We start from the raw sequence: 19,371 nt of genomic DNA on the forward strand, positions 1-19,371 counted from the left end.
ATAAGCGGAAGAACGCTAGCTTCTGCTACGTTTAAAGGGGACTTGTTCAGTTAACGTGAAGTGTTGTGTACACAGGAGAAATGTTGGCAATATTATTAGCTTTACAATGGGCAGAAGACATAAAACCATTAAAAACAGTAATTTGTTCAGATTCAAGCTTTGCATTATTAAGTTTAAAATATAATCAATCAGATCGTAGGATGGACATTTTATTAGAAATATTTCATAGATTATTCAGAATACAAAATATGGGTTTGATCGTTATATTTGTGTGGGTTCCAGCACATATTGGTGTAGAAGGAAACAAGAGGGCAGATAAAATGGCAAAGTGGGCAATTCAAAATCCTATTAGTTTAACAGTTAAAACAAATAAATCTGAGGGAAAGAGTTTTGTTAAAGAAAAACTGATGGGAAAATGGCAAAAAAGGTGGGATGAAGAAAAATCAGGAAGATGGTTTTATAACATTCAGAAGATAATAGGAGAAAGAAGAAATGGAAGACGAAATAGAAAGCAGGAAAGAATGATAACAAAGTTACAGGATTTGGGCATACAGGACTTATTCACTTTTTAAAATTCAAATGCATACTCCTGGCAAATGTGATTACTGTGGAAAATATGAAACAATAGAACATGTTGTATTAGAATGTCCTAAATAAGAAAGAGAGAGAAGATATATGAGGAGAGAGTTTGAATGTATTAAGGAAAAGGTTAATTTGTTAGATATTTTGAGGAAAAATTTGGCGAGTAAACATATACAAATAGTTATTCGATTTTGAAAGAAAACTAAATTATTTAATAGAATTTGATTATAGTAGGTATGTTTGTGATGTTTGGTATGGTTGTGTGTGTATATATATATATATATATAAATAGATAGACCATCACAAACCACACTCCATACCAGTAAGTGGCAGTAATGCTACTAAAAGTTTGTTGCCAACCACCAGTAAATCCAAGAAGAAGAAGAAGAAGAACGTGTTTACTAAAAATAGGTCCAGAATAAAAATTATATGGTAGCACAGTGTTTCAGGTACTGATAAATAACAGCTAGCAACAGTGCTTTGAGAGAGTATTCTTTACCTTTGAAATTCTTTACAATTTGTCACACAATAGCCTCAAATACAAATTTTGGCAGATTTCATTTGATAGACCAGAACAATATAACTTATAATTGTGTATAGGACAGAATATTACATGCAGTTTCCTTTCGTCCCCTTTTTCTTCCCCAAATAAATATCAGAAAAAATTGGCATGTATTGCAACCCTATTTGTCAACATGTTTTTTGGTTGTTGTCAGGTTGTTGTCAATCATTTGGGGTGTGTCTCAGCGAGTTTTGCATAGCTAAAAGCTACGGAGTCAATTTGCATTCAGCACCCATTGCTAAATAAAATCCAGTCCAACCAAATGACTTCTCCACCTGACCTCAGTATAAGTCCAGCTGTTTCATGAAGGCCTCAGATGTTTGTTAGGGAACATTTGTGAACAAGCAGCATCTTATAGACCAGTGGAACAGATTATTGAAGAGAAGGACAATAAAAGCCCTCTTTGAGATTTACCATAAGCCATAAAGACATTACCAGACATTACTGATAATGTCTTAAATATTAATTTGCATATAAGGTGCTACGTGTGTTAACAAACTAACACTGCATATCAGCTTGAACACACCATCTCCATGGTGATGGTATCATCAAGAGACCTGGGCAGTATATAAAATGTTATATACATTTTGTCTTGGGTTTGAAGATGAAGTGCTTAATAGTATTACAACACATGGAATAGGTCTTAATGGCCTGGCACTCCTGAGCTCTGACAGACTCTGGGGAGAGGAGACATATGGTCTCTCTCAGCTGTGGCAGTGCAGGAAGAGGAGCTGTTGGACTCGAGCCTCCTTACCACATGGTTGATGGTACTTTGCTGTCTGAGGATGCCCTGTCAGCACCGGTACAAGACTACAAAATGACCATAAAGAATAAGCAGAAACTTGCCTGATTCTGGTGAGGTTTGGCCTTAATCTAGTACTCTGTTTAATAACCAGCATTGATATTTTTTTGTAAGCAGCACCAGAAACGCACACACACCCCCACACACCCCACCACACCCACCCACACACAGACGCCCACACGCCTACGCACACACATTTTACTCTGTACACATGTTGACAGCCGAAGTAGGCTTTAAACTGAAGGCATAACTGTAAGGATAATCCAAGCTGCTCGGCGGGGAGTGCAGGTTTCCTGTTGTATGACAGGAAGCTGTAACCTCCAGGGATTACTTATTTCCATTTTATAGCAGACAATTCACACATGTGTACGTCTGGTAAAATGATCATTTTGGGAAATTTTTTACATCTTTATGCAACATGTCTGAGCTTTCGTTCGTATTTTCTTTTTATATTACATAACAATGGCAAGTGTCTATATTCATGTTCTTTTTGATTAAGGTGAAAAGTGTTTTCTCTTTCCAAATTCTTTTCTATTTTTGCTTTTTTGCCATACTTCAATGCGCAGATCAAATAAAGATAACCAGAGTAAATGCAAGAGACAGTTTTCAACTGATAATTTAATTTATTAAGAGGAATATGCTATCCAAACCAACTTGGCCCTATGTGAATAAGTAATCAACCCCTTAAACCTGAGTGTGCCATGCACCCTCGGCAGCATGAAGTGCTGTTAAGGATTTGTGGTGATGACTGGTAATATCTTCTGTACTGCTTCTGAATGGGTTTTGGACCGCTCTTCTTAGCAGAATTTCTTTCCTTCAACTACATAAGAAGGTTTGCAAGCCTGAATATCTGGTGAAGGTCATGACAACATCTCAATGGAGTTTCATCCATTCAAAGGAGGACTTGCTGGTTTGCTTCGGATCACTAGCCTGTTGTGCAACTCTAGTGAACTTGAGCTCATTAGGATCACTACCTGAAGACTGGAGATTCTACAAAAGGATTTCCTTCTAATAAAATATTAATTCATGGTAACAATCCGTTTTTCCATCAACTGTGATTGGTTGACCTGAAACTGAAAAGTACCACTATCATGTTTGACTGCCGGGTTGTGAGTGTCTGAAAATGTTATTTTTGTTAAAGAAGCAACAGAACACATTATGTCTGTCCTGATCTTTCCTTCTTCTTCTTCTCACATCACAGCATCGTTGTTCCTCCAGTCTCATCACCATTCTGGTCCCAATATCCAAACCTTTGTGTTTCTGTCATGAAACCTTATATGTGATTTGTTCCTGCACAGTATCCCCAACAGAAATGTTTCTCTCTTTGCTCCTTGATGTTTGGTCTTTGCTTGCAACAGTAAGTCAAGAGGCCTCCGTGACCAAACTACCATACTTGCCTGTTTACCCTCCAACAATAAGTCATCTGTCCTTAGCCGCCACCTCCACTTCAGGATCTACTGCCACCTGCTGACCTCCACACTGCAGCCCCCACTAACAAGATGATCTCATCCCCAATGTATTAACCACCTGAGCAGTTCTAATCTTCCCCTCTTTTTCTCCAGTGAGTCTGCTGAATGAATCCCTGGAGTCTAAGATCCATACATTTAACATCTGTGTTTTTAATGAGCTGTTAAGCTTTTTTCCTGTCTCATCTGTTTCCTGCACATTAGTCACACTTCACAATTCTCACACCTTCCAAAATGTTTCACTTTTTTTTTTTGTTTTTTTTTTTTGCCAAGTTTCACTTGGAAATCACCAAGGTGTTTTTTGTGGGGAGGGGTTGGCAGTCTGAGGTCTCTGTGTTTCTTTTGGTCAACAGTATATTTTTTTTTTGTCTTTGAGTCACTCTATGGATGCCATTTCTTCCCAGTTTCTTTGTTGTTGTTGCATGATGAACATTAACATTAACAAATGTTGCCTGTAGTGCTTTAGATGTTGTCCTGGGTTCTTTTTTTGGCCACTCCTGGGAAGGTTCTCCGCTATTCAGTATTTTCTTCATTTGTGGATCATATCTCTCACTGTGGCTTTCTGGAGTCTCAAAGTCTCAGAAGTGGCTTTGTTACCATGTCCAGTCTGGTAGACAGTAATAACTTTGTTTCTTATCTGCTCTTAAATTTTTGGATTTTTTCTCCATTATTTTTTAATTTCATTTTATTTATTTATTTTTAACTTATTAATCTCAGACATGTTCTGTTTAGGAGATTTCTTGATTTTACGATTCTCTCTATAATCAAACCTTGATATTGTTAGAGGAACCTAAATATGACTGATCACTGTCAGTTCATAAGTTAACAGCTTTCAACTCACACAACACAAAACTATTTATCACATTATAAATAATCAGCATTTTGTTTATATTGTGTTTTATTTATATCAGTCTTTCTGAGATTATAAAGGGGATATTAAACAAGTGTACAATTCATGTATCCATTATCAAAACAAAATAATCTGTATACAATTAATTTACATTAATCAAATTAATCTAAATTAATTCCCCTTTACATTATAAAGGGCATATTAAACAAGTGTGCAATTCGTGTTTCCATTATTAAAACAAAGGAATCAGCATTACGTATTAATTCCTAATCAATTTATTATTAATCATATCAGTATTTAGACAAAGTAGAACATCCATTTGTTTAATGCAAAGTAACAGAATACATCTGAGTTGCATTTACTCACAGACGACAGAGAATGACTTCAATTAAAAGCTCACAGACAGTAGACAAAACAATAATCGGGTACTTTAGATGATTGTTAGATTAAAGCTGGAATTACTGCCTCAAACCCCATTTTAAAAATGTACCTTCCTACTAGAAAACAAAATGCATCTTGTGTGATTGAAATGATATTCAGCTCGCATTCTTGTGTATAGACTGTTCAATCTGTTCCAGGACAATAATTACAATCCATTTAGCTTTCCTCTCTCTGGTATTTAAGCTCAGCCAAGTACACACAAAAAAGAGACCAAAGAGGACCTTGCAAAAGTAGGTGGAACAAATGTTTGCAGTAACGTAGTGTTTTTACAGTGAATGACATATGTGTTACTCTTTCTAATCTTTCCCCACATTTATCATGTTGCAATCATAAATGTTAGTGTTTTATTGGGAATTTTTGCAATAGATCAGTAGAAAGCAGGGAATAGTTTTGAAATGGAATGAAAATTGTGTGTGATTTTTTTTACTAAATAAAACTAACTCTGTTGTTTATTTGTATCTTTCTTGATCGTGCTCAGCTGAGCAGTAAAGAGACATAACTCACCTTCACAGCAAGACTACACAACAGATTTGTGTTCTATCAATTTCAAATCAACTCACCTTTAATACTGTTGACATTGCAGATCCCATTGTGCGCATATTAGCTTTTCTGTGAAGATCAGACGATAATACAATGAGAAATTGTTTGAATGTAGCTAGAGGTGAACACTCATTCATTAAATGAAAGTACAAATCTGTGAAGCTTTCTACATGTTGCATGAATAATTCCCACTACTGACGTGCGCCAATGTTGTTTTAAATGCATTCGCTTAGACTTGTAGTTGTTCATGCATTTGCTATAGTCCAGAGATCCATTCAGAATAACTGCAGCACCAGCTTTATTGAGAACATGAAAGAAACATTGGAGATGCATCTGTTTGCTGTGCGTCTTAATTCAAATAAACAACAGCTAATCTGGACACTGCAGAGCTTCTGCTTTGTTGAGACAGAAGCTCGGGCTGACTGGTGAGCTCTCTGTGTTTAATGTCGGCTACTCCAGCTGATCCCTTCATCTCGTTTCATCATTTTCATCCACATGTAATGAAAGAAATATTCTGGCTTGTTGCATCTCATCTGTTGTTTAATGCTGTATAAAATGATTCCAGCTGCACAGAGCAGTGCTTAACAGCTATGATGAATTTAATGCAAGCATCATCAAAGGACATTGGTGTCACTGGCAGAAAATAAGTGATGGATTAGACTGTCCTAAGGGGGAAGTCCTGCTCCATCAACAAGTAATGAAAACTAATATGAAAACAGCAAGCAGGGACAAATAACTCTACAACACGTTCAGGTTCCACTGTCTTTCAGAGAGGGGTCATTATTGTCTCATATGTGAGAAAAATGAGTTGACGATGTTACGATTGATGACAGCCCATTAGTGGTTGTCCTGAAGAGTTATGGCAGCCTGTGATCGTGTCTTACTGAAAATCGATCACAGGCATATGCAGCGCTACATCCAGTTTGTGATCAGTTTCACGCATGGAGAACAAGTAAGAACAGAGACAACAAGGACTGGAATTTGCTTCACAAGAAATACAATGAAAAAAAAATTTTTTTTAATAAGAGAAGGTGATTTTCTAAACGTTAACTTGTAAAGGCATTTTTATTATTTTTTTTACATTTTTTTTTTTTTTTTTAATATCATTTAATATGACAGAATGTGGAGGAAGGTTATCTGATTAAATGAAACCAAAACTACCCATAAATGTGAAAAACTGTGAAACATCCTGGTGGCAGCATCATGCAGGGGAAAACAGTTTTCTTCATCAGAGATGGAGAAAATGATGCAACCAGTTAAATACAGAGAAACCCTGGAAGAAAACCTGTCAGAGTCAGCATAGCCTGAGACGCTGGGGTGTAATTCAGTTGGACGGAACAAGTTAGGTACCTGAAGTTAAACACTGAGTAATAAACAAAAGAGAAACGTATAATTTACAAAGCTAGAAATTATACTACAAACATATAATTTACAGAAAGTGCCGATTCTGTATAATTTAAGTTTAACTACAGTAATAACACCCAATATTTTAAGTTAATATTATGAGCAGGAACTCAGGGAAATATGCTGACATCTGAGTTGGAAAATGGAAAATATTTTTTCTACTGTCATTTATTGCTAAGGCAGGAGTAGCTGTTGAAAGCACAAGTGAGCACTCCACAATTCTGGCTTTTATTGGAAAACAAAAAAGAAGACAGCTACTGTTAAAAAAAATTGCCATAAGAAATCCCATTGGTATTTTGTCACAAGCTGCATAGAGAACAAACATGAGGAAGAAGGTGCTCTGGTCAGGTGAGACAGAAATTAAACTTTGCCACCACATAGTACATTTAACTAGTTAGCTTGAAATTAATTTCTTTCATTAACATATACATATGTTTGCATTATTTACCAAAAGAAAAACCTGAATGAGCTATTTTTTATTGCACTTTTAGTTAGAAACAATAAATTCAACTGGTGCTAAAACAGCCAGGTTTTGCCAAACAGGACTCATTATGTTGACTTGACTTGCTTAGCTGCAAAGGCTATCTGCTCACTAACGGGGTCAGTGCTCCAAGCTTTATCCAGGCTGTTGCCTTACAGCCTCAGTAGAAGTGTGTCAAATGAGCCAAGTCGAGCTGGTTGTGCTTAAAAACATTTGCACAAAATTATTTTATTTTATTTTTTGCGGTTGTTGTGTGCCGGATATGTGACCCCTCAGTTCAGGCATAAAGAACAAAAATTATTTGTAGCAACAATCCAGATTCTGCTGACATAGCAATCAATTTGATAATTTTGCTTTGAATGTTTGCATGTCCTGCACTTTACAACAGATCTTTATCAGCTATGGTTCAAGCATGTTAGAAGAGTGTTTTCATTGTAACACTGGAAATCCTTTAGTATCTCTTTTGCGTGTGTGCTTGCTTTAGTGACCAGGATAAGAGAGAGAGCAGTCTCTTTCGTGTGCAGTGTTCTGCCTCTTTACGTGCGTGCGTGTGACAGTCATTCTACTGTCCTGTACATTAAGCTAAGTGCTCCCCACTGCTCCTGCAGAAGTAAATGGAGTCTCGTGGCTTGCGGGGAGGTTTGTTTTACAACAGAAACAATCAGAACAAATAATGGCACAGTCCTAAACACCAAGTCACTACTTCCTGGCTCAAATTCAGGTAATAAAAACTGCACTTTTCTTTTTATCCATGCATTTACAAGCTTTTGTTTATCCCGTTTACACAGTGTTACTATATTATCCTGTGATGTTTGAAGTGAAAATGATGCACGCGTAATATCACTCTGCTATTTTGGTGTTTACACCAGAAATAGCCCGACCAGATACACAATCACTTTTGCAGGGGACAGTGCAGCAGAATCTCTAACTGTGTTGGTGTAGCTTCAAGCCTTCAGTGATATAAATACTGTAGAGCTGGATGTCCTGGTGCTTGCATCAGTTGGCTATTCCCCTCATTCCCCTCCCTCTATTCTCTCAGGGAATCAGTCCTCGGTTTCAAAGGCATTAGGATCGGAAGTACCAGGTTTAAAGGGAGTCACTGTTTCACACTTCAGCTAAAGAGTCAGCTCATCTATTGAGACTGCTATAATGTATGAAATAGTTGTAAAAAAAGAAGATAGATTTTTTTTATCTCTGTTATGTGATATTCAGTAGTTTTACTCTCTCGTTGGTCAAGCTGAGAATAGTGTATGATGGCATCTTCTGGGAACTTTATCTATGAATGAAGTTAGAGAATGCGATTTTTTTTAATGTGATCAGATTCCCGGAGCAAAGCCTGGAGCCAAAAACATGTTTTAACTTAATTTGAGAGAACAATAGCTATAAATTTTAATATTAGCCTTATGAATTGTTAATAACAGCAAAGTAGTCAATCAATTTCAGTAATGTAAAAGTTGACGATGTTTCTCAAATGAGTAAAACTTTTCTCAAATTGTTCAACATTTTTCTTCAGTCCCAGGAGATAATAGAGGAAATTATACTGTCATTCACATTCCACAGCCAATTTTGTAATTACAGATTCTGGAGGAACGGGAGGGATATGTGGGCCGTGGGGGAGAGTTGATCTGTGATGCAGATGCTCAGCTGGAGTCTTCAGCTCCAAGGAGGAGCTGCGTGGAAATAGGTGGCGTTTGGTGAGAACAAACGTTTTACGCACTCAAACATCCATGAATGAATCAAAGCAACTCAACATGTATATTTTTGATGAGGGAATAACATTATGATGTGATATGAAGCTGAAAAACAAATCTATTTTGCATCATCATTATGAACTTTATATTATTGCTCTTATTTCAAATGATTTATCCGTTCAGTGTTTTTTTTCTAAACACATTTGTGATTTTTTTTAGACAAACAGCTATTAAAACAAAAAAAGAAAAAGAAGAAACAAAATATTATTTTCTATAGATCAAATCTAGTGAATGTTTATGGTGTTGAGTGTATTGTGCTATCTTTTCCCCCACCAGATATGCCGCTGCTCTCTTTTCCATTTTATTATTCAGAAGATAATGTGCAATTAGGGAAAAGGCTTAAAAAGGTGTTTCAAAAACGTACTCCTTTAAGAATGATGCACAGGACATATTTAATGGTGCACCTGGATTTTGAGAGAAGTGGTGACAGTAATGAATAATACATAACGAAAGCTTTTAATTGAGTCCCAAAATTGAACCACTCAGCTGCTAAAACGCTCAGGTGTTGATCTGTTAGCACTTTGGACGATGGCAGAAATAAATATACATGCAACGTGCAGCTACAGAGATGCTTCTAATGTGCAAAGCGAACTTCCAAATAGTGTTTAGCATAAATGATTAAGGCTGATCCAGAAAATCACAGAAGGGAGGTTAAAAGCAGAAAATATACACGATTGAAAGAATTTGCAAAATAACCCTCTACTTATAGTGAGGTCAGTCAAGTCAGTATTTGCTCAAAATAATTGAAAAACTTTGCTCTGCAGCTGATAAACAACAGAGCTCAGCTATATCAATTCCGAGCAGCTTCTCAGGTTCATTTAAAAAAATAATAAAAATCCACATTGCATGCCACTGCCGCTACCATGCTTCACTAGGGATGTCTTTGAGACTTGCAATTCATTTTCCACCACAAAACGCACATTGCGCCTTTGCTCCTATTAGCCCAAACCATACTGAGCTGGAGTTCATTGGAGAGCCAGCAGCAGCTCTTCCTGACTTCCAAAATGTCACATTTCCTTCTCTGTTTAGCATTCATGCGTTGCAGCTTTCCACGTCAGTCTCCTAACGAGATTGTTCCATCAGACGGAATTACCCGCATCACTCAATGAAATACAATTATTGATTACACTGCCCCCTCTCTCTGGCTCTCCTGCAACCACACTCTCTCATCTCCCGAAGTGCTGCATGCAGCCAGAGAGGACTGCATCGGAGGGGAGGGGGGGAAAAAAGAAAAGAAAACCCTGTCATGCGCTGGCAGTTTCCTCCGATCCGGCTCCTCATCGGGGAAAAAAAAACAAAAATCCCAGAAAGAGCTTCACTACTTACCACGAAGGGATAACGGAGTGTGCTGCAATGGGTTACTTTCAGCTCAGTCCACTCTTCACGCCATAAAGACGGTAGGAAAATACTTTTTTATTTTAAAGCTGCTGAACGTGATGACTGAAGAGCATGAGTTGGTGGTTGTGCGTGCCACCCTGTTTGCACTTTTTCAGCTTCGTTTCCAAACATAGCAGATGTTGGGCTAAGTTTTTTTTTTTTTTTTCATCTTAATTTATTAGAAGTTTGTTTGTTTCCTGTTTTTAATCTCCCTAATGCGAAGACGTCTGCAAAGAAACAAACAAACTGACAAAAATGATCAAGTACATAAAATACGCGTTGTAGAATCCACCTATAGTTTTGTGTTGACGCTGCCTAGTTGCAAATATTTCTTATCTCGCTCTAATGTCCAGGTTGTGTAGTTTGTGATAGCAGCCCCGCTATACTGTAAGTCTTATTCGTGGAGCGGAGCTGGCTGCGGATCGTTCATGCTTTTGTGCCGTGAAGCCGCCTGCCCTGAGGCGGTTAAAGCACTCTGCACTGCCGCCAAAAAACAGGAGAGAGGATGTGAGAGCAGGCAACTGAGTCATCCCTGAATTGCACCTCAAGAAGCAGCGAGCGATTGACAGGCGCACAGCCGGTGAACTGGAAATCTGTGGCAAAGTGCTTTGTTTGCATCGCTATGGCTGCCCTGCTGGGTTAACACTGATGAGAGCACTCGAAGAAAAAGAAAAAAAAAAAAAAAACTTTGGGTAAAGTGACTGCAAGCTGCTGAATGCATTATTTATTCTTACTTAAAATTCATTAAAGGTTTTTCCTCTAAACAGGAGTCTGTTTAGTTACTCTGTGGTGGTTTAATATGGACAGTATGGGTGTCCACTCAGGGTGTCATCCCTTGGGAAGGGCAAAAGGAAGCAAAAAAGAAAAGTTTTAGTCAGTTAAAGTTATTTTTTCACCAAGGAGGTTGAGTGTTTACCAATCTGTGCTATTCATGTTGTAAGCTTGGTAAGAAAGGATGGTCTTACACCTCTGCGACAGACTGGCGACCTGTCCAGGGTGAACCCCGCTAACCCGGAACATTAGCTGGAGATAGGCACCAGCGGCCCTCCCGACCCACTAGGGACAAGGGTGTTAGAAAATGGATGGATGGGTCTTACACCTGAGCTGCCTAATGAAGCTGAAGTTAGTATCCGATTCACACATCCTTCCTTCCATCTAACCTTCTATCCTGCAAGTCACCATTGCAAGCAGCTGTGTTGCATGTGTCAAGGCACACTCTTACTCTGTCTAAAGAAAAAGTACTATTTCACCTTTTTATTGTTTTTCTTGAAAACATATATTAAGAGCTATAAAAATTTCATTCTGTTGGTGAAAAAAAAAAATTCGATTTAATTCAGCCATGATTCACATTCATTGAGGTATTCAGTGATACAAGGAAAGACAAGTGACAAATCATTGATTTATAATCTAACAACAGTATTTCAAAGTCTGTAGAACTGGGGTGATGTGCTCTATCTTCTTGGTTTTATCGAGAACGTGAGCAGCAGCACTCTGGCTCAACTGTCCTTTTAGGCATTGTTACAGTATTCAACTAAAAATTGCATCTAGTGGTAACTAAGACAGAAGTGGACTTACACTTATTCACGTATTATGAATAAGTGCAAACCTATTAGTAAGGAATGGTGAAGACCAGTGGTGAGGTTTTAGTGTAGTAGCATTGCTTGAAGTAGTTTAGTGGGGTTTCTTTGCTAACTTGCCAGCAAGCTTAGCTTTTGAGACGGTCATTACTAATAATCTTAATCTTAGCAGTGGTTAAGTAAAAAAAATACTATTTCTTGATTAAGTACATTTTATAAATTATATTAAATTATTTTTAAAGTGTATTTTAGCTGCTGGACCTATGCAATTTCTACACATAGATGTTGAATAAAATGACAAAATATATTAAAATTCTACATCAGTTAGTTAAACTCCACCAGTTGTAGTGTATAACACATCGGTGACAGAGAAGGTTACACTTATATTTTCCTTTATGTTTTATGATTTAAATTCTTTTTTTTATTATTTTACTTTGGATCAGAAAATTTCATAATAGAAATTATTAACCCTCAGCTGAAATAACAGAAAATATAGGTTTAATATTAACATTTCTTACTTTAGAAAGACAAATGTCAGCCTGGTCTGGGGCTCTGCATATTTTGCATGATGTAGCATAGCTTAAAATAATTTGAGCTTGTGAAGTCGCTTATAATTTGTGGCAAAGTCCAGGGATGATATAATTCCTATGAAACACCCAGCGTTAAACTTTTCTTTATTTTCCACAACCGTCCTCTCTTCTTTCTCTCTAGAGTCGGTAATAGCATCAGTGTTTGATGAAATCTCCTGACCGGAGACGTCCCAGGCTACCTCCGCTTTCCAGATGAGGTCACGGGCTTTCTGTGTCGATGGGATCATGTGTGGTTCTGTCCACTTAGGAAACGGACCTGCTTTTTCTGATGCTGATAGAACAAACTGCCCATCGGATCTCAGCGCGTTCGCTCCTGTCTGGAAGCAGGATAGGTCGGATCTTATTGAGGTTGCAAGAATTCCTGTTTCAAGAGGGACATTAAAGTATTCCACTATCCCATCACAGAGAAATAGTTTTAACATGTAGGAAAAGGAATTGAAGGACCTTGCTTATCAAAAACCATCACTGTTTTGATTATTTATTTTGTATTTCTTCCTCTCTTTTTTTGAACCTCCATTGTTCTGTCACTTTTGACAAATCTCTACTGAGAAACTGTCAAATAGATCAATTTTATGAAACACATAAAGGGTCTCTATAACAAGTTTAACTTAAATTTTCTCCTGAATGAAGACAATTGGATATGCAGCTCTGAACCTCGAAAATCTAAATCTTTCGTCTTCTCTTAATGGCCACATGGTACTTAACGTAAAGTTTCTTTAAAATGCATTTCTTCACCTAGCTTACTTAGCTTTACTATAAAATAAAATGATCATAACATCCATTCATCCATGGAAATTAACCTGTAGAAAAGGAAAATAAAAGATAGAGAGCTACAGATTGTGGTTTGAGAAAACAGAAAATAAAAATGGCAGTGTCGGCGTCACAGAATTTGATTGTGATTGCTCAGGCTGTCTGAGATGTCGGGGTCACGTCAGCTGCGGTCAGGTGAGGGCGGGTCGCCTGTGTGGTCGAGGGTCTCCTCAGAGCTTCATCACGGCTGACAGCACGCCTCACCGTACACTCGGTTGATTCTCTGAAAGACAGGGTTCACCAAGATCCACCACATGCCGTGTTTATTAAGCTAAAATTGTCAATTTTGCCTTAATCCTAAAGCAACAGATCATTCCAGTTCAGTGACACTGCCGAACTTTGACATGTGCAATTAAGGAGCTCTGCGGCCAGAATTTAGTATGTTTTCCTTAACAAACTTCACTATTTAGATAGGAGGGAACAATGATTCCCTCAACACACCTAAAATGTATCCATTAGAACATTTCTGGTTGTTTAAAGAAGGGAAAAATACTAAACAGTATGCATCAATTTGGAAGGATCAGGAGTGAGATGTAAAAACAATAAAATAAAATTAGATTCCAAAAAAAAGCTGCAATAGTTAATATTGAAGGCCAGCCTCAATGCAGACATCATCAGTCTTTGAACAAAGGGGGTAGTCGTTACTACAAAACCCTTCCTTTGAGCCAAAAGAGATTAGCAAAGTCACCTTGAATAAGCAATGTCATTTTGCCCAGTAAAATTGCATTATGGAAGCTGGAGACGGTCCTGTGATTTGTGTCCTCCTGACAGGGCTTCAGTGTTCATTAGAGGCAGCAGCAAGGAGCTCTTAGACTCACTGGAACCACAGACACTTGGCAGCTCTGAGCATCCCCACCCTTCGCATAATTATGCAGCTTACCTTATGAAACGTTTTTGACAAAAACGTTTCATAATTCTTTTAATATATTAGAGTCTTTGATACATTAACAATGGGGCAGGACTTTTTTAGTTTTTAATGTTAAATGTTTAGTTGCCATTACTCTGAATGTTAGTTCCCAGTGCAGACACCTCATGAAGCGCTTTATAAATAAAATGGCATTTTATTGAAGTCTGAACTTAGGAAGGAGAACGTCATTCATTCATGATGTTTAAATTCATTTACAAATGGATGCAATTGCTTTATATTTTCTTGGTCCAGAAAATATTTGGTATATTTTCAGTAACAAATGAGACACATGTAACTCTTCAAATACCCGACTGTATTTAGACACGTTTAATGACTGCCTTTTGATCAAAAGCTGCTAGATGTTTTCTATCGTATCTACCATAAAAACAACATTAAAAAAAACTGTGGTTAATAAAATACAAATATTTTGCATTATTATTATTTTTTTTGTTTTAAGAAGCTTTTATTTTGTCACTGAATTTATAGCCTTATAAATGTTAAAAAGTGTCGATCTGCATCATCTGCCTGTTCTGACTTCCCAAATCTGTTCGTTCCCTGTTCAGGGCTGTTCTGACACAAATAACCACAAGGCATTTTGGACAGACCTGGCCTTTTATATTCCACATGATCAACACATGCAGAGAGAAGTTTTCTATGGGATTTATGTAAGATAGCCATGAAAGAATATAGATTTGTGAACCCTGTGCAGATTAGGCCCTATGTTTTAAATCAATATCTAACTGAAAGACAATATATTTCAGCTTTTTGATAGAAGCCACCATATTTTTTTCATGGGGTGGTATTTCAAATGACATGCCATGTACTCATTACAGGTTGGCATGCAGATAGTGTTTAATAATTGTTATTAAGACTTTCTGACACCTAGATGCCTATGAATAGTGAAGAGTACTAAGCTACAATAAATAAATAACTTATGAAATAATTATTTAAATGTGCCATTAATACTGCACAAAGAACAAAGACAGTAAAGACATTAACCCAGAGTTTTAGCAAACTTGTAATAAAATGTCTAATCCTGCCCACTGAATTTGATGGGTGAAGTTTGCAGGTTAAATTATGTAATGTTGTGATTCAGAACAGGAACATGAAATGATTTATTAAATCATGAAACAATTACACCTAGCCTTTAAAATAAAATCAAAACATTTAATTGAGGCACATATAATTAATTCTGTATTTTTTTATTTTGTCTGTATTTATTTCTAGTTTTACAAAAATAATGACACATTTAAATAATTATTTAGTAAGTTATTTATTTATTGTAATCTGGCACTTGTCACTCCCCGTAGTTTCCACGCTTTTCTTCTGCATCCTGCTAACAGTGTAGTTACAAGATAAATATGGTTCTTTGTCCAGATTAGTGTCCGCTAGCTAAAAGCAACATTCCTTTGTCTCAAGTCATATTTACACATTTGTAAAACAGAACGTAGTTTACTTATTGGATGTTTTAATGAAATGCTTCAGGCTAGCAAAGTCGATTCTGTAGGAAATAATTATGTCTTAATGTGGTATTTCCTCAATACTGTTGTTTAAATGTTTCCAGTGAAGTTTGAATTTTTCTAGAGTTATTTAGTGTGAGTTCATGTTACTGCAATAATGTTTTTTGAAAATTATTATTTTTATTTATGGTTGAGCGCTCTACAGATTAAATAAGCACATCACGCTTAGCCATGACAGTGAATTAGTATAGAATGTTGACATAGCAAATATGTATGACGTACACATTAAGTCATTTGACAATAACATTATAGATAAGCGCACAGATGGGTGCCTGCGTCCCATTAATTGAATTTCATACTGATCCTTGTTTATTAGATTCCTTTTCACAAACCCGATTGTGAGTCAGCAGATTCAGCATTTCAGCTTGAAATAATCACCGCCTCAGAACCAATGCCAGCTCATGAAATATAGAACAAGGAGAGACTCTCTGGAAATTGAATTTTTATTTAAATAAAAACTGAGCTTTACAAAAAAAAAGTGATGCTGTCTCACATCAATCCAAATGATTAAAAGGCCTGGGTGAAGAATGTGAGGATGATTAAAGAGGTTATGAGCCGTCAGTGGGAAGTTGTCTTTTATTAGAGGATGATTATGGATGTAGTGCTGGTATCTATTAAGAATCTCACTAGATCTGACTTTCTTTCTCTTTTGTCTCCAATCTGTTCTTCCCTGTTCCCTTCTTGTACTTATTTGTCTGTAATTTATCTTTCCCCTGTGTCTTTTAGCCCAGCTGATGACGGTGATTGCTGGAGACTTTGAGGGTTATCTCCTGTTGTAACTCAAGAGTGCAGCATCTCTAGATCCTCCGATAGCCGCAAATCTCCATCCTTCTGCATTCAGCCCTCCAACCTGCCAGAAAAGGTCAACATTTAGAGCCACTATGGAGGACACGTACAATAACAGGACTTCTCTGGTTAAGGGAGCCAAGGTCATGGTGAAGGAGGCCAAGCGGCACACAGCAAAGAAAGTCAACAAGGTGGTCGACCACGCTGCGGACGAGTACTCATCTCATCGCAACTACACGCGATTCCAGGATGAGGAGGACGAAGATGAGGATTTCTACCGCAACCAGAAAGGACACGAAAGAGAGAGTTACCGTGACAATGAGGAGGGCTCCAGCGATGCCACGGAGGGCCATGATGACGAGGATGAGATCTATGAGGGGGAGTACCAGGGGATCCCCTCAGCCGGAGACAAGAAGCATAAGGAAGGACAGGTGGCGCTGGGACAGGCAATGTCAGATGCAACGAGGGACCACAGTGAGCTGGAGCAGGAGAGAGAGGCAGATGAAGAGGAGCTGGCCCAGCAGTATGAGCTGATCATGCAGGAGTGTGGCCATGGGAGCTTCCAGTGGCAGCTGTTCTTTGTACTGGGACTGGCGCTCATGTCAGATGGTGTGGAAGTGTTTGTGGTGGGATTTGTCCTGCCCAGTGCAGAGACAGACATGTGTGTCCCAAACTCCAGCTCAGGATGGCTAGGTAAGATCCCAGTTGGTGTTTAGATTTTGCTGTTGGTATATTCTACTGATATCATCCAGGAAGGCAGGCAAATGATCCACACTATTAAAGTACTTATGGCACTAAATGTTTTTTTCACATTTTATCACCTTACAGTCACAAAGAGCAATGTATATTATCGGAATTTTATATTAGACCAAAGCAAATTAGTGTTACTTGTTCCCTGAAAGGGAAATAACACATTGTCTCAAGCTTATTAAATTGAAATTTGAAATGTCTGATTTGCATTTGAGGTGGCAAACAACACTGCACCTGACCAGGAGGGATGTTTATACAGCTAGTATGATTATGAATCAGGGAAATGTGTTGCATTGATCCACACTGTTGCTGGAGCTCACAGGACAACGTCCACCTGGCTGAAAACAATATCAGTGCAGGTTAAATGTCAGCCCAGCTGAAGATTGGCTACAATCCTAAATGTCGTGTTGGAAGTGTTTCAGTCCAATGGTCTCTGTGTGTTTTGTGTGTATGGGTTTCTGTGTGTGTGTGCAGCTTAAGAGACAAGCTGGTATTCCCTGTGTACTCTGTGAGTTGAAGTGGAGTTTCAGCGTTCCCAGTAGCTGCAGGTGTATAATCCATCACTGCAGAGCTGTTTACAGCATTTGACTTGCTGTGTCAGAACCAGAGTAGAGAGGACATTAAATCGGACTTACAGCCCTTAGATACTAACCGCTACAGCAAGGCATGACAATGCAAAACACCTGATGCAGACAAAGTCATGGAAACGTTGAAAATCTGAGTTACAGCCAGGAAATCTATCAAAGACGGGCATGCATACTCTTATTTATTTTTATTGTTTACTCTTTTTTTAAGTCAACTTAAAGAATTTGAACACAATTTTTTAGTGTTCCAAAAGAGAAACAGAACAAACTGTCATGTTTTGAATTGAAGTGACAAATGTATCTGTGCAGCAACTTTATATTTTAAAAAGTGTCTTTTGAATTATTACTGTATACTCAATTCTTGTAGCAATATAAACCTAGTAGATATTCGTATTCTCTGCCTCCCCTTGTTTGTACCTCTCTCCTTTATCCCCTGTCATCCTCCATTCAGTGTGCCTCTCTTTTCATCTTCTGTTCTCACCCATCCTTCTCATCTTTTTTCCTCTGATTGCCCCCCTAGGCCCCTCCTCTAGTGATGATCACAGTAGGTGTGTGTGCGTGTGTGTATGCGTATGTACTCACATGATTGCTGTGACCTTGTTGCTACCCATTTTATGGCTAGTTTGTTGTGCAACTGTAGCATAGTTTAATCTGCTTCATATTTTGTGAGTGTTTTAAACATTGACATGAACAGCTAGTTATCTTCTATATCTGTGGGTGAACATACAAAATGAACAGATTTAAATGTTTCATCAAGTGTAAACACAAACCAAGCTAAACAGGAGTTCAAACAGTAGTTATAGTAGAGATAGTTTTCACCATCTCAAAGTTTGTTTTAGCAGTTGTATTACGTGATGCTTGGTTTCCGTGTACCATTTAGCAGATTTAACATTTTGTTTTTGGCACGGTATGGGAAACGACAGAAAAATATGGAAGCAGTGTGAAATAAGTTTTAAAAAAGCAGCTCTTTTGTTTGATGCATTGCAAGTCTTTTCTTCCATTAACATGTCCAGCGTGTCGGTTTTAGATTTTCCATGATTTAGCGTGATTTTATTGAAGTGGAAGTACTGATTATATAATAGGGAAAAAAAAAAGCCGTTTCTGCAGTGTTTGTTGCTCTGTGACTGAGGGCAGTCTGGACGTTTCACTGACATGGAGGGATGGTATAAAAATACACAGGCAGAGAACTTGGTGATCAATAGACAAAGCACAACAGATAAGTCTGACACAAAGTAAAAACAAATAAATATCATGATTTTGTTACATTTGATTTTTTTATTCTTTTAATTTAAAGTCAACCTGTAACACTGGAATAATATTCAATATGAAGTACACACCGAAGGCATTTACCTCTTTGAACTCTTTCACATTTGTTATGTTACAACCACAAATGTATTTTATTGGGACTTTATTGCAAAATGTTGCCTAAGTAGGAGGATAATTGAAAAAGCTCAATGTTTTTCAGGATTACATAGTTTGTATTTCTGGCTTGGAAAAGGAGGCAGATGAAAAGCTATTGTTGAAGAAAGCTACAGGAAATCCTGATGAGTGCTCTCAAGTATAAGCATCACAAAAAATTTGTTCTTTCTTA

The 19,371-nt window shown here is 37.6% G+C and overlaps 1 protein-coding gene across 2 annotated transcripts in view; it reads left to right on the top strand.

Moving 5' to 3' along the window:
• The first annotated feature begins 9,921 nt into the window (after positions 1-9,921).
• The window catches only part of sv2ca (synaptic vesicle glycoprotein 2Ca), a 32,842-nt gene continuing 23,392 nt past the window's right edge, over positions 9,922-19,371 (top strand). The window contains exons 1-2 of one of the 2 annotated variants that reach the window (XM_028034766.1): positions 9,922-10,276; positions 16,387-17,139. In XM_028034766.1, the coding sequence (XP_027890567.1) occupies positions 16,542-17,139 (598 nt within the window). In that variant the 5' untranslated portion in view covers positions 9,922-10,276; positions 16,387-16,541. Of the gene's footprint in view, positions 10,277-16,386; positions 17,140-19,371 lie in introns of those variants that run through there. The other variant, XM_028034768.1, reaches the window with a different exon arrangement.

Source organism: Xiphophorus couchianus, chromosome 12, assembly GCF_001444195.1.
Source record: "Xiphophorus couchianus chromosome 12, X_couchianus-1.0, whole genome shotgun sequence".
NCBI lineage: Eukaryota > Metazoa > Chordata > Actinopteri > Cyprinodontiformes > Poeciliidae > Xiphophorus > Xiphophorus couchianus.